The 26,594-nt window shown below is 37.7% G+C and overlaps 1 protein-coding gene across 2 annotated transcripts; it reads right to left on the reverse strand.

Moving 5' to 3' along the window:
- Positions 1-6,515: 6,515 nt before the first annotated feature.
- On the reverse strand, positions 6,516-26,342 carry Kcnv1 (potassium channel, subfamily V, member 1). 2 transcript variants are annotated; one of them, XM_006521297.4, is made up of 4 exons: positions 26,135-26,342; positions 24,601-25,385; positions 23,320-23,849; positions 6,516-19,915 (listed from the first exon to the last, which is right to left on the reverse strand). In XM_006521297.4, exons 2-4 carry the CDS (start codon positions 25,068-25,070, stop codon positions 19,404-19,406), a joined length of 1,512 nt encoding a protein of 503 aa, XP_006521360.1. In that variant the 5' UTR covers positions 25,071-25,385; positions 26,135-26,342; the 3' UTR covers positions 6,516-19,403. The 2 variants fall into 2 exon arrangements, with proteins under 2 accessions (XP_006521360.1, NP_080476.2); NM_026200.3 differs by lacking the exon at positions 26,135-26,342 and having other exon boundaries at positions 16,714-19,915; positions 24,601-25,364.
- Positions 26,343-26,594: the final 252 nt, after the last annotated feature.

Genomic DNA, 26,594 nt, shown 5'->3' on the forward strand with positions numbered 1-26,594 from the left:
TTTTATCCTCCCATTCCATCAACCCCTTCTATATATAACAATAGGATATCATGAGACATTTAGTCATCCTGTCTGGTTATCTATGATGGGATGTGACTTTCTCACAGTTTCCTTGTGAATGTTTTGAGAGGTACAGACTGAGCATTTTAAAAATAAGTTGTTGGTTGTAGAATTGTTCTGGCTTGGATTGTGAGTTTAAGTATATTTAGTGTACACACTACCTGTGTGGTTTAGATTATAGATGTAATCTTTTGCTTTGAATAGTGCTTGTGTAAGTCTTTGTCAGGCTTCTGCACTGTAAACCTTCTGTTTTTTAAATATCTATGCTTATATCTTTCTGAGAAAGTCTCTGCATGGCAAACACTCAAGGAATGGCAGGCTTTATTCCCCATTCTCTAAGATGGAATAGCTGCGTGCATTATTTAGCTCTTTTTTTTCCTGTATGATAGAGTTGTTTCTTTTACATCTTTAAATAATTTATTCAATAATTAATATCAGATATCAAGATGGACCCATTAATATTTAAGTTATAGTTAGGATTAGAATGCAATACTCTGATTCATTTTGTTGCTTGGAATGGATCAGCTTCAGTCACTGGGAGATTTTCCATTAGTTAAATTCTCTGATCTATTGACTTAGGTATTCAATGTTTGTTACATTTTAATTTTGACAATTTATAATTTAATTTGGACATTCTTTTTTTGTTTGTTTGTTTGTTTCTTGTTTATCTAGAAATACAAAATCTTCAACCCAAAATTTGTCCTCCCTACAAGATGTGCAGGGACAAAGATCAAACAGAGACAGGGGCAATGACCAACTAATGACTTGCTCAAATTAAGACCCATCCCAGGGGGGAAGAACCAATCCCTGATAGTATTAATGATACTCTGTTATGTTTGAAGACAGGATCCTAGCATAACTGTCCTCTGAGAGGCTCCATCCAGCAGCTGATGGAAACAGATGCAGAGACCTATAGCTCCAGGAGTCTTATGTACCCATGGGGACTTCCAGAGACTGAGCCACCAACTAAAAAGCATACAAGGCTGAACCTAGGTCCCCCCAACCTATCTAGCATCTGTGCAGCTTGGTCTTCATGTGAATCCATCCAAAATGGAGTAGGGCTATCCTGAATCTTATATCTGCCTATGGATCCTGTTTCCCCAACTAGGCTGCCTTATCTGGCCTCAATGGGAAAAGAGGTAGCTAGCCCTGCAATGACTTGATGTGCCAGGGCAGGATGATACTCACGGACAGCCTCCCCCTTCTCTTCAGAGAAGGGAAGGGGAGATTGGGGCTCTGGCTGCATAAGAGGGGCTGCGATCAGGATGTAAAGTGAATAAACAACTTAATGAGAAATAAAATATTATTAATTCATTTTTTGTATTTTGTGATCAAGGATTAGAATTAATCATTTTTCAGAAATTCTGTTTATTTATTTATTTATTTTTCAGAAAAATACCATTAGAAACCAATATTGCTCACTAAGCATACAAAGTCACTGAGATCATGTTTCTTTGATGTCTTTTTATTCAACAGAAACATGAAATAGATAAGGCCATACATTTTCTATAATATATGTGAATAATATATATTACAATTTTCACTGCATTGTATTAAACTCCAATATATCCAGCTCCAATCCCAATCACATGTTCATTCTAAAATCCTCATCTTACTTCTGTCAGTGAAGAACCTAGCTCAAACTAGACAATATCTACTTATTTAATAGTTAAATTACAACATACATGTGTATTAAACACGTAGTAGTAGTTACCATTTACTATTTATTAGTCTTACAAAAGAACAGTTAAAGTCCAACCATTGTATCTTTTTTAAAATTTTGTTTTCTTATATATAGATTCTCTTATACCAGTCTGGATTCCTTCCGGGGATCATCAAATATTCTATATATGTTTATTTATATTATATATAAGTATATATGTACTTTTATTTATATTATATATTTTTATTTTAGAATATACTACAAATTATACAAATCATATTATATATAAATTATAATTTCCTTTCATGCAATATATTATAAATAAATTTAATTTATATATTCTATATAACTACCTACACTTTTTGTGTTGTATAGCTTTATATTGATAAAAATTCCATGTATTCCATTTTTCAATATATATTCCACACATTTACTATTACTGTATCATACAAAATAAGTTCACTGTTGGGGTTCCACTGTCATGTATGTCTTTTTCCCATCCTCCATATTTAAGGTAACTACTGATTATTCTGTTGTCTATTTAGCTTTGCATTTTCCAGGATTTAATTTAATTGGGATCTGTCAATTAGGCAATTTGAACATTACTTAAATTCACATTCTTCAACATACTTTTTTCTTTGTATTTGCTCCTCTTTAAGGTTAAATAAGATTCCATTTTATTTATTTATTTTTAATTTATTTATTTTATGTATATGAGTACACTATCACTATCTTCAGACACCCCAGAAGAGGGCATTGGATCCCATTACAGATGGTTGTGAGCCACCATGTGGTCGCTAAGAATTGAACTCAGGACCTCTGGAAGAGCAGTAAGTGCTCTTAACTGCTGAGACATCTCTTCAACCCCAAGATTCCATTTTATTGACACACTGTGGGATTGTGAAAGGCAGCCTGTTTTCATTGAGTTAGGCTTGCTCTAGAGACCCAGTAGAAAGCTTTACAAGGGACAGAACAGTGAGCCACATTTCCAAAGACAGGTGCCTGACACCACAGATCCCCCAATTCTATAATTATGTGACTATCAGTCATTCAGACAAAGTCCAAAGCTCCTGGCATTCTGGCTAGACTTTACCCCCACAGTTACCTGACTATAGCCAGGTATGCTCTGCTCCACAGTTACCTGGCAGCAGCAAAGTAGCCCAGCCCACTATAAAAGGAGCTGCTTGGCCCCTCCTTGCTCCTTTTAAGCTTACACTTTTCTTACTCTCATCTCTAGCTCTCCTTTTTCCCCTCTCTTCCCTATTCTCTCCATGTAGCCATGGCCAGCCCCTCTCTTTCTTTTACCTTCTCTCTTTTTCTCTGTCTTTCTACAATAAAGCTCTAAAACCATAAACTGTCTGTGTTCATCAAGGCCCGCCATGCTTGAACAATGGGATAGGCTTTCCCTTAAAGAGCAGCATCTAACCTCCTGCTGGAATGCTGGAATGCTGGAATGTCCTCCTGTGCTCCAGCCATGGACCAGACCAAAGGCTCTTGCTTGAGTGGGAACCACCTAGGCCCCCCTGTCTCCCTGCCCTTACCTCTCTTCAGCCCTGAAACCCACTTTGTTCTTATCTTCCTTGGTTTCAAGAGGCATCTGGGATGCCGGAGACCGAGAACCTGTTATCTCTCGCCCCCGTGAGGCTCAGATACCTCGGACTGCCCCTTGTCCATACCCCTGTGGGCTGGGGTCCATGGCTTCCCACAGACACCCACGGGGGCCGCTTGGAAAGTGTGGGGTAGTCCTCTGTGTCCACCCACCCAGAGCACCGGAATTCTGGCAGGATGCAGGTTTTCTCCCACTCCCTTTGATGCGTGTTTTCTCTCACTCCCTTTATTCCCCCATACCCACTGCCCTACAACACACCCCAGTATATTTTCACATTAGCCTACTGAAGAGTATCTTAGTTGTTTTTCTTTTCTAGTGATATGAATAAAGCTGATAAAAATGTTTGCATTCAGATTTTATGTATCGTACCCTTTAAGTAAGCTTTGCTAAACATTTAGAAATGGAATTATTGGGTTGTATGATAGCAATATATTTTTCATTTTAGTTATGAAAGTGCCAATTTGTCTTTACGTGTGGTGGTTTTAATTGCCACTAGTATGAACACAATATCCTATTAACTCAGCATTTTTATCGTCTGCTATGGCATCCTTGAAGTTTGACGCAGTATTTCATTAGCGCTTTAATTTTGAATACTCTCGTGACAAGTGATGTTGAATATTTTCCTATCGATAAGTATATTAATTGATATTATTTCAACTAGGTGGACTTAATTCGGTATATTGTCAGATGTTTAGTCTAATGAAATGCTAGATTTTTATTTGAAGGTAGTTTTAATAGGATTAATATTCAAATTAGTAAATTTCCAGGAAAGCATGCATGCATGGCAAATTGTGACCTTACCCATCTCCCAGTAGTGCCTGTTGTATATATACCCCCCCCACCACCACCACTACCAGTACACTCACATCCATATACAACCTGCTGATTTTGTTCCTCTGGAGGACACAGATTAACACAATAGCTATCTGTCCAGGTTTTAAACATCAATGAATGAACTGGTAAATGAATTCAAATAACTCTGAGTGACTGTGACACTATAAATTCACACACACACACACACACACACACACACACACACACACACACACACACTTGTTATCATTGCTAAAAGCCCATGTTTTAGCTTTGCTTTTCAGTTTTGAGTCCCTCTTATCTCTGCTCAAACTCATATATTTCTGGACTCCTATCACAAGTCTAGAACAACAATATTGGAGGTTCCTTTTGTTATGTTAGGGATTGACTCTAGGACCTTACATACACATGACTTTGGTGATGTGACATCATGACATGAAGAGAAGAGGGCTCCTGCAGGATGTGGTTCCCAAAGACCTGCCTTGGTTTGGAGAGGTGTTCTAAGAGAAGTGGTGTCTGGGAGATGAAAACAAAGGACTCAACTCAAATTGCGGGTCTGAGCTGACAACCTATGCTCTGTGGGAGACAGCTTTCCAACTTAGTTTTTCTCTGTTCTGCTATCTTTCTCTTAGATCTGCTTTCTCCAAGAAGCTGTCTCGTGCTATGCTAAAAAATTCTCTGGATAGCTCATGTCCTGTAGATCATACGTCTAGTCTTTTATTTTACATATCAATTCAGTCATTTATTTCTGGTTTCTTTTTGAATTCTCAAAAGGATCAGTATGGTGAGCCCAGTCCTTTAATTCTTAGGAGACAGCAAGCATATATTTTAACATTGCAAAAATAATTCAGAGATCTGCCCGACTCAGTTAAACACAGATACTAAGCTAGGTGGGTGAGACCTCATTCTGAAATTACCATTTCTACCACACCTGGGTCTAACCTTGCTCTGTCGCAGGCTGATCCTGAACTCAAGAATTTGTCTGTCTTTGCATAAACAAAATACTTAGCTAAGTAGAATCACCAGTAATCATCACTCCCAAAATTTCTGTTTCCTTTCTTAGTATATTTTTGACAAGTTGACTCATAGTGTAGCAGACTCTATTTCTTTAGATTTGTGAAGCCCCTCATATAATTCATATTGCATCCTTATTTTTTGTGTAGTTGAGAAATTACATATTTTGGAACTCATGTTTTAGAGTTTTTTTTCCCATAGCCTTAAAGGCTCTTCTGAAGGTCCCAGTGTTTACCCAGTGTTTGCTAAGGCATCATCCACACCTCTGCCTCCTGGACTCCTGCTGTTTCTAATTAACATGGTGTCATTAACACTTATCTTGGAGGGTGTTTCTTAAAAGAAGAATGCAAAATTTGTACATTATAATACAAACAAGCTTTTGCCCATGGCGTCCATCAAGACTTGTGGAGGCCCAAGTCAGCTGATCCCATCCTAGGGGCAGGAACCATGTCATTCTGTCCCCATCAAGGCCATGCCAGACTGGCACATGGTGACTAAGTCTCTGTCATTCAGCCTGAGTTTCTGGCATGTGAGTTTCATTGGTGTTTCACCTCAGAAAGGTGAGGTGGGCTTAGTAGAGGGTTGGAGTTTAGCATTGTCTTTCTCTTACATAAAAAGGGTACAGTGGATTTGACTTAGATATTTTCCTTCTTATGGGGCAGCTAGGCAGGTTAGGCCCTGATAAACTAGCTTACTCTAAGGGTCGGCTTTATTAAAGACATAGTGCTCTGGTACTTTAAACAATATTTTCTTTCTCCTGTTCCTTGTAGAAGCATCAACAGGTTTTACTGTGGGAATGGGGCTGTTCTCCTGGACATAAATTTTATATTATTGTGCATAGTCCCTAGGACTGTCTCCAGAAGGAGTTTTTAACTCTGGGCCTTATTTACCCTGAACACATGGACAGGAGCTTCTGTACTGATCTCTGCTGGTGGGCAGCAGCTCTTTGTTTTCTAATCCATTTTCACAATCATGGGGTGGGATATTGCCCTGTGCCCTCCTTGCTCTTATAGTTTCCAGTACAGTTATTGGATTTTCACTTTTTCCCCTAGTTTTGTTCAGGGCCAGGACAGAGTGAGGACTTTGAATATTATCACTGGCAGAAGGGAAACTGAAAATCTCATAATGGTATTTCTCAAATGATAAAGAAGTCTCTACTCAGGGTGGGGATGCCCTTCTCCAAGGAAAAGGGGAAGGGGAAATAGAAGAGGGATTTGTAAGGGTGAGGGAGGGAGGCTGTGATCAGATGTAAAGTGAAAAAAATATAAATTATTGGGAAAATGTGACTTGTGCATATTAGAAAAAGTGGGTAAATGTGTAAAAAAAGAAAAAAAAAAAAAGAACAAAAGAAATCGCTGCCATGAGTAGTTAGTTTTAATTATAATATTACCAGGGATGAAAAATATGGTCACAGTACAATTATAATCTCAAAACAGCACACAAAGTTTGTAAAACTAGTTTTCTTATAATGCTCATCTACTTTACTAATAGAAGGTACAATTTACTTGCACAAGCTCACAAAAAGCAGTAAGCTATGTTCACCTGAAGCCCAGTGATGAAATCTTCCCATGATGAATGGAATCCTGTACCATGGAACCAAGAAATAAAGCTGAGATTGTCTTTTATCTAATATGTGATTTTAGCACACACCCTGTAGGTCCTTGTCTCATTGTTTCCACAGCCCTCTGCAGTGCAGTTTTCAGCACTTGTTCAGGACTTGTAGCATGTCTTCCAATCTCAGCTCCTTTATGCCTGCCCCACCCCAGTAGAGCGCATTCACATCTATCTCATCCCATCCTAGTCTACTTTACCCATTATATTTTCTTCCATCAACTTTATTAAAAGTAGTAATGGTCATAAGTCATTAAATTTAAGACTCACTAGTGACATATTCTGCAGCTAAAAAACCAATGTCTTCTATATCTAAAATGATTTATATTGTCTTCAAATACTGGATTAAGGTTTATGTGACCATTGATAAAAGAGACCTCAGAGAATTCAGAAAAAATGACTTTATTGTATAGGTTAAAAACTAAATCTAGAATTTATTTTAAGTTTTATAATAATTTTTATTTAAAAATACTTAGGTGATTCTATCTTGAATATATGTGATTATTTTAGTTCATATAAAATTATTTGATTTTCTTTCCTTTAAATTTGGAAGGACAGCATGAAAAAAACCCTATTATTATACCATCCTTGCCAGTTCTGTTATGGATTGGACAAATTACGCCGCAATACTTTTCTCTATGCTATAAATTAACCTGCTTCCATAGCACCAGTTAATTAGCTTATCTTTGCATGTTTGAAAGTCCTTGTGAAAGTGTCATACACAATTAAGTGATTGTGTCTTCCTCTGTGTTTTACAAGATTGTTCTAAAAAATGTGTCAGCACTACGTGAAAGATGATTTCACTAATTAGATTTGCATATATAGCTGTTGAAAGCTCTCTGAAGATATATTTATAGTACAATATGATGGATGGTGTAAGGAAAGTAGGATCTTATTTGTGCACTGAAGTTTTGGGATTAAACAAATTGGTTTCTTTGATTTCCTTACATTTGTAAAAGCTTTTTTTATTGATGTCAATCATCATTGTTGTTTTGAGACAGAGCCTTGAAAACAAATCATATGTAGACTATTCTGTCTTTGATCTCAGACCTTCTGAATACTGGGATTATACAGGCATTAACCAGGCTTGACTTTTTACTTGTGTATTCCTGAAGACTGAATAGAGAGGGTCTTGTTGTACTAAACAAGTGCTGTACTCTTGACACATGTAAGTGTTTATTTAATTATCATTTAATTATAGATGAAACCACTGTTTAATGCTCAAACTAGAGTAGTTAATATTTCCATGTCTTCAATTATTAAAAGAAGTTTGAGTAGTATATATTATATATGTTTATGGGGGCACAGTGTATTTCAATACAGGAATCGACTCAATGCTGATCAAACCACAGTAATAAACATGCCATTCTTATGTCCTTGCTTTGCATGATGACGCTTTCGTTTCCTTACACTTTGTTATTTACAACATGTATAATAGATCCATGTGAACTATAGTTGTCACAATATGCTGTAGAACCCTAGAATTTATTGTTTCAACCTCTGTGCTTTGGTACCTTTTCTCAGCCTCCAATCAATCCACTCCACCCTCTTAATAATGGTCTAGTAACCACTTTCTAGACTTCCATCAACTTTCTCTAACATCTAGATGTGAGACAGAACATTTAATATTTATCTTTCTGTGTGTGACTAACCAATTAAATATGGGTTACAGAGTTAAACAGAGAATCCTCAAAAGAAGAAACTCAAATGACCGAGAAACACTTAAATGTTCAATATCCTTAGCCATCATAGAAATGCAAATAAAACCAATCAGTCGAGATCAATGATGGAAAGAAAGCATCCAGGATGTAGAGTAAAAGGAACACTCATACAGTTATGGTAGGAGTGCAAACTTATACAGATACTATGGAAATCATTGTGACATTTCATCAAAAGGATTTCATAGTACTGTTTCAAGGTCCAGCTATACAACAGATACACTCATTCAACCATTTTCATTGCTATTCTATTCATAATTGAGAGTCTCTCACTTCCCAGGTCTCTGGTACATTATGGAGGATCCCCCTCAACATCCGACCTCCTGAGGTTGACTGTTTCCATTCTTTCTGCTGGCCCTCAGGGCTTCAGTCCTTTTCCCCCACCCAATACCAGATCATGTCCGCCTCTTCCCTAAACCCCGGCCCCTGTCCCCTTTCCCACTCAGGTCCCTCCCGCCTTGTGATTGCTTTCTTCTCCTTTCCAAGTGGGACTGAGGCATACTCACTTGGACCCTTCAGCTTGTTGAACTTTTTAAGTTCTGTGGACTGTATCTTGGGTATTCTGTACTCCCCCCACCCCCCAATATATACTTAGTGAGTATATACCATGTGTGTCCTTTTGGGCCTGAGTTACCTAACTTAGGATGATATTTTCTAGTTCCAACCATTTGGCTGCAAAACTCAGGAAGTCCTCCTTCTTAATAGCTGAGTAGTATTCCATTGTGTAAATAAACCACATTTTCTGTATCCACTCTTCTGTCCTGGGACATTTGGCTTGTTTCTAGCTTCTAGTTATCACAAACAAGGCTGCTATGAACATCGTGGTACACATACCCCTGTGGAAAGGTGGGACATCTTTTTGGGTATATTCCCATGAGTGGTATTACTGGGTCTTCAGGTAGATCTATTTCCAATTTTTGAGGAGCCTTCAGTTTGATTTCCAGGGTGGTTGTAACATTTTGCAATCCCACCAGCAATGGAGGAGTGTTTCTCTTTTTCTACATCCTTGCCAACATGTGTTGTCACCTGAGGCTTTGATCTTAGTCATTCTGATTGGTGTAAGGTGGAATCTCAGGGTCCTTTGATTTGCATTTCTCTGATCACTAAGGATTTTTAACATTTTTTTAGGTGCTTCTCAGCCATTCAAGATTCCTGTTGTGAATTCTCAGTTTAGTTCTATTCCTGACTTTTTTATTTTTTTATTTTTTGTTTGTGTGTGTGTGATTAGCTTCTTGAGTTGAATTCTTTATATATTTTTCATCTTAGCCCTATATTGGATGTGGGGTTCGTGAAAAATTTCCCCAATCTGTAGGTTGCTGATTTGTCTTATTAACGATGTCCTTTGCCTTACACAAAAGCTTTCCAGTTTCATGAGCTCCCATTTATCAATTCTTGATCTTAGAGCATAAGCCATTGGAGTTCTGTTTAGGAATTTCCCCCTGTGTCAATGAGTTCAAGGCTCTTTCCCACTTTCTCCTCTATTAGATTGAGTGTATTTAGTTTTATGTTGAGGTTCTTGATCCACTTGGACTTAAGGTTTGTGCCAGGTATAGTAATTGCCAGTAATTGGAACCAACCTAGATGTCTGTCAGTGTATGAATGGATAAAGAAAACATGGTAATTTATACAATGAAATATTACTTATCTGTTAAAAAAAATCAGAGACCTGGAATTTTTAGGATGTATTAAATGGATGGAGCTAGATAATTCATCTTGAGTGAAGCAACTCAGACCCAGAAGGACAAATATGGTATGCATTTGCTCATATTTTTGATGTAGACTGTTTAGTCAATGATAAGCAAGATATTATCAATGGAAACACAGAGGTTAGGTAGAAAGTAAGAGAATTAGGAGAAGAGATTGATCTGACTTGATCTGATTGATTAAACAGAGGAGGGGAAGCACAAGGGGAACAGAAGAAGAAATATGGGGAAGGACAGCTAAAATCCAGGTCCATTTGAGGAGCTGTGCAGAAATCTAATACAGTATAAGTTTCTTAATATACATAAATAATTTTAGTGTATTTTCTATAGTATATTTATTATATCCATATTAATATATGAAGGTATTCTAAAAGAAATTGCCAAAAAGAAACTGTAGATTAAGCCTCAACTGAACATCTCTCTCATCAACAAATGAAACTTCTAGTACTGGGAATGTGTTACCTCTAAATCAAATTGTTAGTCAAAGGCATTCCATGGGAACTCACAAACAATCCAGTTCGTTGCCAGTACTATTGTTAGCTCTCCACAAGCAGTAAGGTCCTATTACTTAAGGCAACACTTGAAGAATTCATCGAACATGGAGAGTTTTCACCACTGTGGACTAGTATTCATGGTAAGGTATTTTGTAGACTACCAAAAGAGAGAGGTGAACACCAAAGACAAAAAGTCTTTGATCTACATTACTGACCTGCCTGGAAGATATACTATTGTAATAGTGGCACAATGATATGAGAATAAGCAACCAATTTGAGTTAAGGCCCACTTCATAAGATGAAGCACATACCCAATGCTGCCAAGAACCTGAGAGCAAATAGTGATCTAGGGGGACACCATATACTGCTCCTCTGCTGAAGGTACATAGCAATACAATGACTCTTAATAGCATTCTGCTATATTTGTAGATCAGTGTGTTGCTCAGTCATCATCAGAGAAGCTTTCTCCAGCTGCAGATGATAACATAAACCAAAATTAGGCAATATGAAAAGATTGAAAGACCTTGGAACACTTAGCCCTAAATAGGATGTCTCCATCAAATCCTTCTCCTCAGGGATCAAGGAACTCCGAGGAAGAAGGGAAAAAAGTATATAACAATCAGGGTGATGGAAGACACCAAGAAACTATGGCCTTATAGATACAACAGGGCTGGTGCACATATTAACTTACAGAGATTATGTCAGGTTTTACAGAGATTTCACTGTTCTGCACCAGATGAAGTCTAAGAAAGAAAGTGGATATTTGTTCCCAATCCTTAACACATAATGGATAACCAATTCATGGCCATTCATAAATAAAAAATTATTTTTCTCCAACGAAGTCTTATGGGGGGGGGGTGATGAGAATGAACCAATCTTAATGGTAGGATTCATCCTTAGCAGTAGGTATGCAATAGGAAATAAATTCAGTAGTATCTTTGGAGGTTCTTTATCTCATTATGTTAAATGAGAGTATGTTTGCTGTTGTTATTTGTTGTTGATTTTGTTTTCTACCTTACCTATGGTTTCTGGTTGTGAGCTTTTGTGGGATTTCTGAGTGTGCAGGTGAACATATGTGACTCTGCGTCTATATGTGTTTCTTGTGCCTTTTCTTTTTGGGTTCTTCTTGTCTGGTTATTTCATCAGATTTATCTGAGCTTATTTATCTTATTTTAATTTTTTATTACTCCCTAGCGGACTGTTTCTTTTTTAATGAGAGACTAGCAAGGTGTAGATCTGGAGGGGATGGGGAAGGGAAAGGAACCAAAATAAGTAGAGGAGCAGAGAGGAACTGGAATAAGCCGAGGGAGGAGAAACTGTAGCAAGAATATATTGTATGAAAAAAATCTAGTTTCAAAATTTTTGTTAACATTTATATAATTATAATAAAATTTGCTATTTCATAATTAGAAATATAAAAAAATTATTTTTTTCTTTTGAGGCAGGGCTCCTCTCTATAGCTCTGGCTATCCTAGAACTCACTTTGTAGATCAGGCTGACTTGAAATTCACAGAGATATACCGACCTCTGTTCCCCCTCTCCCCAGGGTGCTATGATTAAGGGTTTGATCATTGTTAACTGTATACATGATTACCTTTCCTCTAATGAAGATATAATATACCATTACTGTATGTCAATTATGACCTTAAAATATTAAAAAATAAATTACATTGTTATGCATGAGGTTTTTTAAAGAAACATTTTCATTGGTTGTCATTTGAAGAAAAAATGCTTAACAAATTGCTAAATACTAAAGCTCATGTGAATCAAGAATCTGTGAGTTCTGCTTGTGGTATAAGAAGGTTTTCACTTGCACATCATTTGCCCCTTTGCTTTCCTTTTAATGGCTGTGGTCAAGGTAGTCCTGTTGTCTGTAAATCTCTTCTTTCTTTTTAACTTTAGAAGTTAGGCCTGCTGAAATGAATTTTCTATACAGTTTCCATAGCAACTCTGTCTTTTATTTTCACATGTACTATTTAGAATGAGTTGACAATGATAATTATAGACCCGTTAGAAAACATTTGCTGTTCAGTAAAGAAAGGAGTAACGATGGGGTTTCAGAAATATTGCCCTAGTTTAGTGAAACTGAAATTACTTTTTCAAGATTTGGTTTTCTTAATAATATAACTGAAATTAAAAGTAAACCTCCTGTTTGGATGCTGAAGTGATTAATGATGAATACCAAGAAACATGTTTCTGCCTTGAATTCCAAAATCACATTTGTTAGTGAGCTTTCACTTATCATTTAGTTTTTTACTTATATACGTTTCTTTACTCATCTGTCAAATCTTGTTTAATTCAATTATAACTTCTTTTGATATATTTTTGCAATAGAATACACACACACATTCTCATTATTTTCTTTTTCCTAGTAAGCCTCTTAGATTATAAGCCTTTTTAAAAGGTGGAATAAAATTTCACATAATTCGGAGTACCTTCTGAACTGTGGAAAATGAAAAGGAATTGTAAGGTTAATACTGACCATTTCTTCAGATTTAGTTGCATTGTATTCTTCAAAGCTAGATATATTTATTTTACTCTGTGGCCTTATAAAAGTTGATAGGCAAACATGAAAGGTGTTTTGAAACATTGGGTTACTAAAATTACCCATTAAATCAGCATCATGCTGGTTTAGCATCAAAATGTAAGAGTTGACTAAGTATCAGTGATATTTAGGTCACAAACCAGATTATTTTATCAAATGAAAAATATAAATAAATAGGATTTAGGTATAATGGACCATCTTAGCAAGAAGAGATGGTGATAGTAAGGAAGAGTAAAATTAGGTAGCTGTGCAGGGATATGAGTCAAGTGGAAGAAGTGTTTCAAGGAAGTGTCTATAATTAACCTGTGAAGTGCTGCTGCTGGAGCAATATGGAACCTGAACACTGATGACTGAAACTTTCAGTGATAGGATCATTACTGGTCATAGGAACACTGCTTCTACAGACGATGGACTAGCAAGAGACTAATGAGTGGATTTTTGAGAAAGGAAAAGAAACACTATGTAAATGAAAAGACTGGATTTAGAAACTTATGCCAAGGAGTTTTTTCATAAAAGAGAGCAGAAAATTAGATGCATTTTAGATCATGAAAGATCCAGAGAGGTTATTTGCTCAAATTTTTTTCTTTTGCTGTTTAAAAATGGGAACACTAAAACACATTTTATGCTAATAAGATTTCCATGGGAGAAAGGAGAAGTAATGATCTTGTGGGAAAGAGGGAAAGAGTTCCTGAGGAAATCCCTAGAACTGGGGAGAAAAGTGAGATGGGCAGATTGACTCTTGTAATAGAAAGGCAGAAATTAAAAGAACAGATGGAGGTGGGTGACAAAGTGTGGGTGCTGGTTCTTGTAGAATGTCTCCTCGATGATTCAATTTTATCAGTGAAATAAGAATCAAAGGGAGGCGTTTGCAGGTTCCACTTATTTTCAATGTGAATGGGCACAGGAGGTACAGTTTGATTGCCCAGAAACCCAAGAATCCAAATGGAGTTGCTGAAATGAATGTAAAGAGGAATAGGCAGCAGCTGTGACTTACAGGGGATGATAAAACTTGGCTTTGGATTGGATTGAGTTGGGATAGGTCAGCCCTGATGGAATGTCAGAAAGCAGGTCAGTGGAGGCAAGGGAGAGAATAAAGAACTGACTATAATATAGGCAAACTCGGGGAAATTGTCAGCATCCAGGTTATTCTATGACTTTTAAATTATTCCATTAAACAACTGCGTATAGGGCTTATTGATAATGTTCTCCTTATATGTTTTTCTTATATATATCATTATGACTTATAGAGGTTATTGGAGGTTCTTTGTAAAGAGATGTCATTGAAAAAGGCATTGGAACACTGGTTTTCAATCCATTCTTGGACTAAAATTGAAGGACGGATAAGATAAAAATTGATGCCTGAAAATTTCAGCAGAATAAAATTTTCATGTTAGTGAAACAAATGTATCCAAAGATAGTGTTTTGTTTAGACAGCTTGGGTTAGCATACATATTTTCTATAAGAGCTAGTTAAAGGATTATAATAAAAGTAACACTTTTTCATAACAAAGATTTCGATCTCATTGAACTCCATTGTGCATTCTTCATACTACTTATTACTATTAATCATTTAATTGATCAATGGGTCATGTCTTGAATATTTATATGTAGATATATGAGAGAAACAGCAAAATGGAATTGTGATGTGACTCCTAGTAGGGAGTATATTTGCTTTTAAAAATATTAAAACATTTTACAGAGTGCATTAAAAATGTTTGTTATATTTTATTTAGTGTGTGTGTTTGTGTTGGGGAAACAAATAGGAAAGTACATGGATGTAAGAATACAAACTTTGTGAGTCAGTTCTTTCTTCGCATAACCAGGGTACTAGAGTTTTCAATTCAATCATTGGTCTTGGCAGCAGATGTCTTTATCTGCTCAGTCATGTTGCTGGTTATTAAAAATAGCAAAATCTTTAAAATACAATTTCTTAGGTAAACTTGTTATTAAAAGACTTTTAAATGTTTTTGCAAATGTCTAGATCTTGACAAAATTTATATAGTTAACAAGCCATACTTGTAGAAAATATTTTAGGATGGTCCATCATCATGGAAGTACATGAATGTATGCACATACACATATTTTTTATAGAAAAATCTCAAGTATTGATTTTTCTAAGGAAAACCTATATTTGTGCTATAAAAGGTGCAAGTTCTCCCATAACTGTTCTTGAGAAAAAAAACCCATGTCTGTGAATGTTTCTCTTAAGGCATAGTGAGTGCATAGGGAAACCTAGCAACGTGATCTTAGGATATTTTTTTCATAGTTGGATAGATTACTATTTCCCGACTTTGCCATCTAACGACTGTATGGATTTAGGTGAGTTTTGGTCTCCTAATATCTCAAATTTGTTATTTTTCTTTCCCATATATCACTGGATAGGATATTAACTGAAGAGAACTGGGATTGGTTTTGATTACCAAGTGATCTCTAGTACCCAATAATCATAGTGTTTTAAGAAATTATTTGTTGAATTAATAGATAGGTATAAATTAAGGGACTAGGGGATAGAAGTAGATTTCGCTAAGAATGGAAAATAGAATAAATAGTTGTGGATGGATTGAGAGGGGCAGGAATTGGGAAGAGCAAATGAAGAGAGGGAAGGAGCTCTAACTGGAAGTCTCACATTATCAAATGAAGCCAAGAATGTATTATGTCTAATCTAGTTGTTGGCTGAAGGGGCCCCATGGGATCCTCCAACAACCTAGCCTATTATCAAGGTTTTTGGCTGTGTTCCACAAACTGGGAGTAAGGCCTTATAGTTGATGACAACAACTACACAATTCATTGAACACAGAGGATTCAAGCTGGTGCCTACCTAGTAACTTCACAACTACGAACTAATGTGTATGCTACTGGAAGGTACTTGAGCACAGCCCAAAGGAGAAATGTAAACACCAACTGAGCTACAATATCTTCAGAAGTGCTAGTGCAATAGTGGCACAAAGCTTGTGGGAGTAACCAACTGTCTTAGGGTTTCTATTGCTGTGAAGAGACACCATAACCATGGCAACACTTACAAAGTACAACATTTAATTAGATCTGACTTACAGTTCAGAGGTTTGGTTCATTATCATCATGAGGAGAAAATGGTGGCATGCAGGCAGTCATGGTACTGGAGAGGTAGTTGAGAGTTGTACATATTGATCCACAAGTAGCAGGAAGAGACAGTGAGTCATTAGACTTGGCTTAAGCTCCTGAGACCCCAAAGTCTATCTCTAGTGACATATTTTCTATGACAAGGCTACACTCACTTCAGGAAGGTCATACCTCCTATGAAGGTCATAGTGCCACTCCCTATGAACCTATGGGGTTCATTTTTATTCAAACTACCACACCAACCATATATGATTTGAATTAAGACCTACTCCATGAGATGGAACCCATCCCTAACACTACTTGAGGGTAAATAACCAGAGACCAATAGCCCAGAGACCTAAGGGGAAGACAACTGTTCTACTTAAGGAATATAACAAAACAAAATGATTTCTAATAACATCTTGCTATATTCACAATTTTGTGCCTTGTTCAGTCATCATCAGAGAAATACCTTTTTGTAGTACATTGAAACAAATACAAAGATACAGCTAGACAATGTTCATAGTGCAAGAGACTTTGATACACTCAGTCCTAAATGGATTGTCTCCATCATACCTCTTTCTTCCAGACTTACAAAATCCTGTGGAAAAAGAGTCAGGGAGATTGTAAGAATCAGAGGGAATAGGGGGTCCAAAGCCCTCTAAGCACAACAAGATCAATGCACAAATGAAAACATAGAAACTGTGGCAGTGTACACAGAGTTTTGCCTGGTTCTGCACCAGATGGACTCCCAGAGACAAGAGGAGAATTTAACACAGCCCCTTTCTCTAACCTGGAAGTTATCTCCAGTTTATAACAACTCATAAATGAAAAATCAGTTTTCTCCATTCATTGTCTCCTACCAGGAATGAAAACCCAATCATAAGCAGTAGATAGCCAAGACAAAACAAACTTAGAGGCATCTTTTGAGGTTCTTTGTCACATAATATCTTGTGAAGTATTTTTTTATTTATTTTTATTTATTGTAGCCTTACAGGTACTTTGTGTATCTATCATGGCATCAATTTATGTGTTTTTATTGGATTCCTTTGTGTGCAAGTGTGTGTGCCTTTTCTATGAGTGTTTCCCGTGCTTTCCCCCTCTTTTCTTCTTTTTCTGTTGTTCTAAATCCTACTTTATATTATTATTATTTATAATTATTTTTATTATTTAGATGTCTGTGTTTTCTAAGGGAGGGAAGAAAAGGTGTGGATTTTGATGTGAGGGGATATGGGAAAGATCTCATAGGAGTTGAGAGAAGTGAAACCATAATCAGAATGCATGATGTATTCTGATTCACAATTAAAGTAGAAAAATTATACTAAAAAAACTCATGCCATGGAAATTTCATCAGATTTTAAGCATGCATATAAGAAAAGAGGAGGTGTTACCTTGTTTCTGTGGTAAATATTATGATTTTACATATCTAAATTAGGAATGTACTTAGAATCTATGATGTCATAACAATGATTGGCACCTTTATTGCTGCTTGGTAGTTTGTAAGATAGTAAGATGCCTTAAATACAGTTGGTGAAATATATAGGCACACATTAAACAGAACACTAAAAATTATAAAGCCATATGTTAAGACAAAGGATTATTGTTTTTACTTTTTGAGACAGGGTCTTACCATTCCTTGATGTGTTCTTGAACTTGCACTTCAGATGAACCTGACCTAGAATGTGCTATGCAGTCCAATTGGCTACAGGTTTATGTGTCTTCTGGTTTAGCTTTCCATGTGTTGTGATTTGGGGCTTGCATTACAGGATTAAAAGGAAACTGTTATTCAATGCTTATTACCATCTAAGTGTTTTTCCTAATTCTATTCTCAGCGAAGTTTTGATATTGCAGTTATTCTGCATGTATGCATATGCATTTCATGTGTATTTGCTTTAATAAATAGGGAGAGTAACATTTCTATCCCAGAGCCAATTTTATTTATTTTTTAAGGAACTTTATTGCATATATCAAGAAAGTAGGCAATAAGGAAATCCTTTGTTAAGCTTTTCAAAATATTACTTTGTATAATATTTAGAACCAGGGTTTTTCTTAACTTTAAAACTTTTTGGTTTAATTATATTTCACAATGTCTAGGCATTGTAGTATTACTATAAATACCAAAGAAGTGATGGTGACATCTAAACATTTGTTATTTACCTCAACAGTCAGAAAGCTTCTCACAATATTGTTTTTAACAAATAAAAAGATCTACAAGTTCATCTAATGATGTCATCCAACATATTTCCACTTATGAAAAGACTATCTAATCTTTTTGATGGATAAATTTAGGATCTTTACTACTTCAGTTTTACATATTCATGATTTTGAAAGCATAGCTTAAATAATTCATCTATAATGAGATGTTTTATAAATCATTTAATTTTCCTAGAGAGCTATGCTGCATTCTTCTTCACACATCACACTCAGCTGGGAAGATGAAGCTGCCTAGGCACTTGAAGTCTCACCTACTCCACTCTTCAGTTTGAGGCTTCCTCTCGCAACTGAACTGATGGAGGGCAGAGCTCGGTCCAGTTGGACCCAGTGACTTGTACTTGATCGAAGATGAGGTACTCACTACGGCTACTAAGCTTAAGTGTTTGATTGCAAAGCTTATCTTTATACTCAGTGGCTTTACTTGATAGAGAAAGAAATAACTTATTTGGAGAAAAATCTTTAAATGGCAAAAATTTCTTCAGTGTGTTTTTAAATGTTCAGTTATTCTCCCACCCCTCTGGACTGTAGAATTCGACTTCCATTAAAAACAGAAACTATAGCGCTACTGAAAGCCCAACAATAAAGACACATGAATCTTTAAATTTTGATGTATGAAATTATATTAATTGATATTTGAAAATTCAAATATGTGTTTCCTTTCCCAATTGATTTTGGTTGTATTAATTGGCTATGTTAAAGATGTGTGTCAAAATAATCAGTAGTTGCTATAGGAGATGTTAAATATTCTAGGATATCAATACACCAGAAAGAAGATGAGAAGTGCTCAAGAAAGTCATCATCAATATACAGATATCCATAGCAGCAAGGCTTCATCAATCCAGCTAAATATACAGAGGTTTTGTAAATAAGTTGAAGGTAAACTTAAAACCAGAAATCATCTCCACCACTGCTTCTAGTACTTGCTCTCTCCCTGCCCTTTAATCGAAGCATCTCCATTATGCTCCGGGCATAGACATCCCTCAAGTTAACACTAATATATGAGTCAGTGGCTATATTCTTGGTAAGTTTCTTGAGAGCTTCACGCTGTCTCACAGCTGCTTCCTTGAGTTTCAAGGTGAAGTAGCAAGCAGAGAATCGATCATTAATAATGGCAATAGGCAAGGCCAAGACAAGGATTCCTGACAGAATACACATGAAGGCCACGATTTTGCCTGTGGTGGTGTCTGGTCTAATGTCCCCATATCCTACTGTAGTCATGGATGTTGTGGCCCACCACCATGCACAAGGAACACTTGTGAAGGTTGTATCAGGAATGCTTTGCTCTGCAAAGTATTCTATTGTTGAAAATATAGAAATCCCCACAGATAGAAACAGGAGCAGTAGGCCAACTTCTTCATAGCACTGAGTGATTGTCATCCCAAGTGAGCGCAATCCTGCAAGAGAAGAGGTGCTGTCAGGCATAAGCATTCTTCTTCAGCTTCTCTCCTTCCCCTCTCCCTCCCTGCAACCCACCCACACGCATGGTCTGCATAACTAATATGATGAGCAATGTTCTGGGGATACAATGAAGACTAAATTATGACCTATGGCTCCATAAAGCATATAGACTTGTTGGTAGGGACATGTTTAGAAGAATAAAGAAAACTGTTTAAGTACATTCTGTCATTTACTTGTATAATTATTAAGTTCATGCTCTTTCTGTATTTTTAATGAGAAAAAGTGAGACTGAAAGACAGGCAGAGGCTGTCTTACATGAGTTTATCAGTTCATGTGATGAAAGTCCTTTGCAGGGATGTGTATGGAGATCTCACTTGATCAATCCTGTTTTTCAGTGTATCATTTCAGCTCTTCTGCTCAACAGCATTTTCATGTTGTTCTCATATATCTTTATGTCTTCTTTTGTTATCTTTTTTCTTGTTTGAATTTTTTGAGACAGGGTTTCTTTGCATAAGCTGGTTGTCCTGGAAGTTACTCTGTAGGCCATGCTGGCCTTGAACTCAGAGATCTGCTTGCTTCTATTTCTTATTTTCTTACTCATAACAATGCTTAATACAATCAGATGCTTCATTGGATGAAAGCCAGAGGAAGGCTGTATTCCATGGCAATGAAGTCACACAGCAGGAACGAGTTAGGAACCAGTGCCAACACTTGTTTCAAATGTATATCCAGAACATATTCTTACCAGTGTAAGTGAAGGTTCTAAAATTTACAGAATATCAACTGAAATTCTAGTTCTTATCACTCTTGATCATCTATGATATTTTGGCTTTCCTGCAAGAAGGTCAAGCTAAGCAACATAATCTTTCATTGACAAAAGGCATAGTAATGGAGGGATGTGAGGAACTTACCAACTATGAGGAGACACAGAGTTATGGGATTCCAGTACCACCTATAATAAGCCTAGGTGCCAAGAAGAGCAACAAGAACCTACTATAAACCAGGACTTAAACAACCAGTGAAATAGCTTCCCCAAGGATGGAGAGATGTTTCCAAGAGTTTGTGTTTTGAAGTCATACCAACATGATTGCATAAAGAAACTACCTGGAAAGCCCAAATCAATGCTTTTTAGAAAACTTTTATCGTTATTAACCCTTAGGGATTATTTGAAATCCATTAGAATAAACCCATAGTCTACATATTTTGAAGTTTGCTCTTCAAATATTGAGATAATTTAGCCTTATTATCATCTATTTGTAAAGAACAGTGCATATTGATTTTGAAGTTTAAGTTCCAAAGTATATCTTTCAGAATAACTTTGCACTACCTTGTTATAAAATTGTCTTAGGTGTATCTATATGGAATGACAGTTTAGAAATAAATTAACACTATATGATGACATGCATAAATAAAATTATATATATGTACACAATACTCTTAATATCTTAGATACGCCTCAAAAATAATATGTGACAGATGCCTTTGTTGTACCATTTAACAGAAGAGACGCTTCAGGTCTAATATATCTAGTACAAAGGTACAAAGTTAGGATTTATTCCAAGACTGTTAGGAGTCCTAACCATAATTATGTAATATCTCTCAACTAACGTTCCAAATATGTGAGGACTTATGATATCTGTGACTATATTTTATAAATCTTATCCTGATGTAAATATATTAAATATTCACATATTTGTCATACACTTTAAATAATTTGAAGCTCTGTTGATACTTTGTACTTGCTTTAGAACTGTGGAAACTTTTGAAGAGGTGCCACTGTGGAAATGGCTACTATTTCCCTTTTCCTTTCTTTTGGAATATTATAGCTCTCAGTGTTTTGTAAATTGAATCCTGTGAAGAGTTTATAAATACTCAAGGAAAGCATCCCATTATCTGTGTCAGGAAACAAAGAGTGTTCATGGTAAAAGTTCTTAGAAACCCCATTATCACATCCTTGGCATGTAAGACTTGCTAGGAAAATACATGACTAGAATTCTGTAGCATGAGTTTTAATTATAGAGATGTAAAAAAAAAATCAGGTTAATTTTTCCCTATGTTAATAAGGATGCATAGCTACTGCCATTTTTCCAGTGGTCATTCAGATAGATCTTTGTATATATTCACGGGAGTAGTACTCTGTAAACATATTTGTATGTGCACATATGTGTTTGTATTGTATTATTATGCATGTTACTCCAGTGTTTCTCAAAAGATATGGCTCCCAAATGATCTAGCTAAAAATATTTGCATATTTATTAAAGTGCATGGTCCAGAAACTAATCCACATACTAAAATTTGACATGAAGTCAAGAATTTGTATTTTAACAAATTTGTGGAAATATTCTTTTTTTCTTTAAGTGCTAACTCTGATAACCCTAGGGGGCTGCTTGACCCCTCCTCTCTCTCCTTAAGTTTTTACCTTTCTTACTCTCTAGTCTTCCTTCTCTCTCCGTTTTCCCCTCTCTCCACGTGGCTATGGCCAGCCTCTCTCTTCCTACCTTCTCTCCTTTCTCCCTGCCTTTCTACAATAAAGCTCTAAAACCATTTAAAAAAAAAAGAATATTCAATAGTCACAAAACCTACTCCTGGACACCATTACTTTCAGAAAATAAGAATTCTTTACCCTTGCTTTATTTGAATTCTTTTGGCATTGCCTATAGCTTTCATGAACAGGATAGTTTTGTGTGTGTGTGTGTGTGTGTGTGTGTGTGTGTGTGTGTGTGTGTGTATGTGTGTGTGTTTGTATGTTGTATATTAATTTTTCTAGAGAATGTTCATTTGATTTTTTAAATTTTTCAGAATTTAAGATAATTCTAAAATACTGAATAAGATATTAATTACTGATATATCTTTCTTCCAATGCAAAATAACTTTATTTATTCATAAAAAATTAGTGGTAGGCCATCAACAACTGGCCATATTTCTTCTGCCATGACTCTTCTCTCCAGTCAAGAATGTATTTATACATTTTATACACCACACATCTCAAATACTTCTTGGAAATGGAAGGTAAAAATAGCTTATTATATAATTTATGTGCCATTTATGTATGTTTTATATATGACCTTTGAGAAGAATAATACCATATAAATATATATCACTGAGTTCTAGTACTAAATTTAAAATATCATCAAATTGTTATGTCCAAATTGTCTTGTGAACAGAAAGAGTATGTGTGTATATATATGAGAGAGAGAGAGAGAGAGAGAGAGAGAGAGAGAGAGAGAGAGAGAGAGAGAGAGAGAGAGGAGATATCTTTGCTTATGATAGCATCTTGAAGTTTTTTCTTCCTAGTACTTTATAGATGGAGGGTGAGTAAGAATGTAAGGTGGTTCTGTGCCAATATATCTAAAGATTATTTTAAAAGCGAAATTAAAAGGCACGAGTGAAATATGAATACCTGTAGAATGCCTTCCCAGTTTCAGCATGCGCAGAGCTCTGAGGAGCCTCAAGACCTGGACCAGACGTCCCACATTTTCCAGCTCTTGTGTGGTGTGGCTGCCGCTCAGGCTTTCCACCAGAAGAGTTATATAGAAGGGCAAGATGGCAAGGAGGTCTATGATGTTTGGAACCTTCCTCAGGAAGTGGCACCTGTCTTTCACACATAGGAAGCGCAGAACGAACTCCCCGGTGAACCAGCTGATGCACACATACTCCAAGATCTCCAGCAGCTGTAGGTTGAGCCAGCTAAGCTCAGCTGACATCAGGGCCATGTTGACGATGGACACTGCCACAAAAATGATGGAGATTACTCCAAAGATCCGGGCTGCTGTGGAAGATCCAGGTTTCTCCAGAATATCCCAGAGCTTTTGTCGGACAGTGGGACAAGGTCCTTTTGAGAAGTCCTGTTCACTCTCATGTTGACTTTCCTGGTCATCTGTGTCCTTCTTAAAGTCAAGAGTTTCACTCAGCTCCTTTCTTCTGAAGTATCTTTCAAAGAAGACAACTTTGTGATTAATTAAAAAAAAAAAAAACACAGACGTACAAGAGAATTAAATTTGACAGAGAGGTCACACTTTCATATGTGCAAAATATAGGAATATATATTCATATTTGTCCATGGTGGTCCCTGACAGATTTCCTACTTATGACTTTTAAAAAGACACTTTTTTCTTACTAGAAATTTATGCAAATAGGTTTTATACATTAGCAGGCAACTTTAGATCAGTTAATTTTTTGTGACATATTTTCTGGTGACAAGAACATGTATTTCCCACCTGTAACATTTGTGTGTATAAAAGAAAAATATATGAAGGAGCAATAGGAATGGCAGGACAGCAGTAAGTAATTATCACCAGCCAATCAACTCTCCTTCAGGACCTTATGAGGTCTTTCAAGCAAGGCTTTCATAGCCTTTTTATTTCTATGTAACTTTGGGGGCATAGATTTTTCTGACTCATCTATTAAAATATCAGATGTTAACTGCAAGTCTGACCGGTTTGAACTTTCACAACAAATCAGAGTATTAGTCTCTGGGAGAAATGGGGCAAGAGGCTTTTGTTGTTGTTTTAAAGTTCAATGCACAAGTTGACTTTCGGATTCATTTACCTTCAGCCAAGACGCAGACACACCTATTCGCAGAGCTGGAGTAGACAAGCTTACACAAAGCCTCAAGTCTTTGCTTGTGCTTTCTTACCACCCTCTCCTCCCTTCCCGCCCAACCGCCGCGCCCTGCTGGTACCTGTCCCTGCAGCAGGAGTCAATGCTGAGTTCATCTATGCCCCAGTACTGGATCTCCTGAAGAAAGGAGAGCGCACAGAGCTGCTCCATGACATGCAGGCGACCAGTGCGATAGTAGTGCAGGACATAACGGAACGCCTGAGAGCTGCGATCAAAGAAGTACTCGTTGTCCACCGGATTCGCATCATCGCAAAGCTCCAGGGGGCTGGGGGCGGCAGCCAGGGCACCCAGGCGGCGGTAGGAGGCCACCACTACGGCCAGTTTGCCCAGGCGCGTGTGCGGGAAGCAGGACAGAGCTTGCTGCGAGAGCACGAAGCGGCTACCGCCCACGTTGACTGTAAAGCAGTCCCCCAGAGCCAAGGGTTCCCCTTCGCCCTCGCTACAGAAGACACTGGAGTCCAGTGAGGTCAGAGAACCGCTGTCCAGCGACGACGAGTCCAGTAGCGGCCGGTTGCGGGGTGACAGATCCATCCTGACCGCCTTGGCCTGAAGGCACTGGGAAGTTGGGAAGGCGCTGGATGGAAGCGTGGGTCCCCGCGCAGGCGGTGCCACGGCCCCTGCTGGCGGCAGGGATCTCCCAGGTTCCCGAGGGAGAAGCCTCCCACTTGCACACCCCTACTCTTTCCACCAGCTTGATGGCTGGTGTCGCTAGGGAGCTGCGAGTGCGCGGTAGAGCGATGAGGCTGGGAGCACAGGAGTGGTCGCGCGGAGGGAACCCTGCAAGCAGTTGTGTGGCGTCCAGGCAGGGAACAACCCAGGATACACAGTCTGTTCCGGTGGCCCCTCCTAGATATAGGTAGAGCCTTTTCTCAACTTTGTAATTCAGAACTCCCAACCCCCACTCCCCAGCCTACATGGTGTGTAAATTTAAGATCTGAAGGCTTCCGGTGGCAGAGTTGGGCAAGGGAGGGAATGGGAAGATCTGGAGAGTAGAAGCAGAGAGGACCCTGTCAGGTGCAAGAAATGGGCGGCTAAAAGTTCAGAAACAGGTGGCAATAGCAGAATGAGTCCTAACTTGAGGATTTATAGCCTTCCCTCATCTATTGTAAGGTATTCACTCTGTGATGTTCTCTAAGGCTGTGAACACATGGGGAAGTATGTCTGGGGTACCCTGCTCAAGATTTCTTCCCACGTCTCCCTGGTTCCCATCTGTCATTCATGAATTGTCATCTCTCTTAGGTTTTCAGTTCCTAGCTGAGAAATAGTCCTTTTAGTTGAAGTTACAGTGGCTCACTAAGGACTAGGGGAGTTCTGCACACCGGGTGCCCACAGGGACACTGCACATTTCCTCAGAAGAGACATTCTGGGCACATTCTCCAACACAAAGGGGAGTGCATGCTTTAGGAAAAAGAGAAAGGCAGAAAGACAAGGAATAGAACAAGCGTGGGCTGAGGCAAGAGTTTAAATAACAGCGACCCCACGGTTAAAGCAGAAGCTAAATTCAGGAGATCAGGTGATTAGCAAAGTGCCTAGTGGCTTCTTAGAGCTATGTCTTCAGCCAACCTGTTGGACACAGGGCTGGTGCAGTGACTCACCTGCAACTTCAGGCACACCTGGGTGTTGCTCAGCCAGTGCAGCTCAAACGGATATTGTAGTATTCTTTAATCTGTCTGGTCTACAAGTGAGAATTCTGACTTCACCAGTCCAGAATGGAAACTGCTAACAGCATAGATCTTAGCCAGAAACTGCTCACAGCACAGATCTTAGACAGCGTTTGCTGCCTTGCTCTGCCTCTATGCATCTTGGCTTCAGGCCTGGCCTCAGGATTCTGTGGGAGTTATGCTTCCACCCTTGCCCAGCACTCCGCTGGAACTGAAAGAAGCTCTAGGTGGCCAGCCTCTTTAGAGAATAGAAGTAGGGAGGCTAGAGCCAGAGAGGAAAGGAGTGCTTAGTGACACTGAATATTACATCCATCAGAAGAGGCTTCAAGAATTACTGCATTTGATTTCCATTCCCCACCATCTGTGTCCACAAAAATACTCCAACGTTTCCAAA

This window comes from Mus musculus, chromosome 15 (genome assembly GCF_000001635.26).
Source record: "Mus musculus strain C57BL/6J chromosome 15, GRCm38.p6 C57BL/6J".
NCBI lineage: Eukaryota > Metazoa > Chordata > Mammalia > Rodentia > Muridae > Mus > Mus musculus.

Bases quoted from the DNA above. Each gene is read 5' to 3' on its own strand.
- Kcnv1 (XM_006521297.4), bottom strand. From the start codon at position 25,070: ATGGATCTGTCACCCCGCAACCGGCCGCTACTGGACTCGTCGTCGCTG. The intron at 23,850-24,600 runs GTACCAGCAGGG...CTTCTTTGAAAG, and splicing joins GACTCCTGCTGCAGGGACAG to ATACTTCAGAAGAAAGGAGC. The intron at 19,916-23,319 runs GTATTCATATTT...CTTCTCTTGCAG, and splicing joins ACTGGGAAGGCATTCTACAG to GATTGCGCTCACTTGGGATG.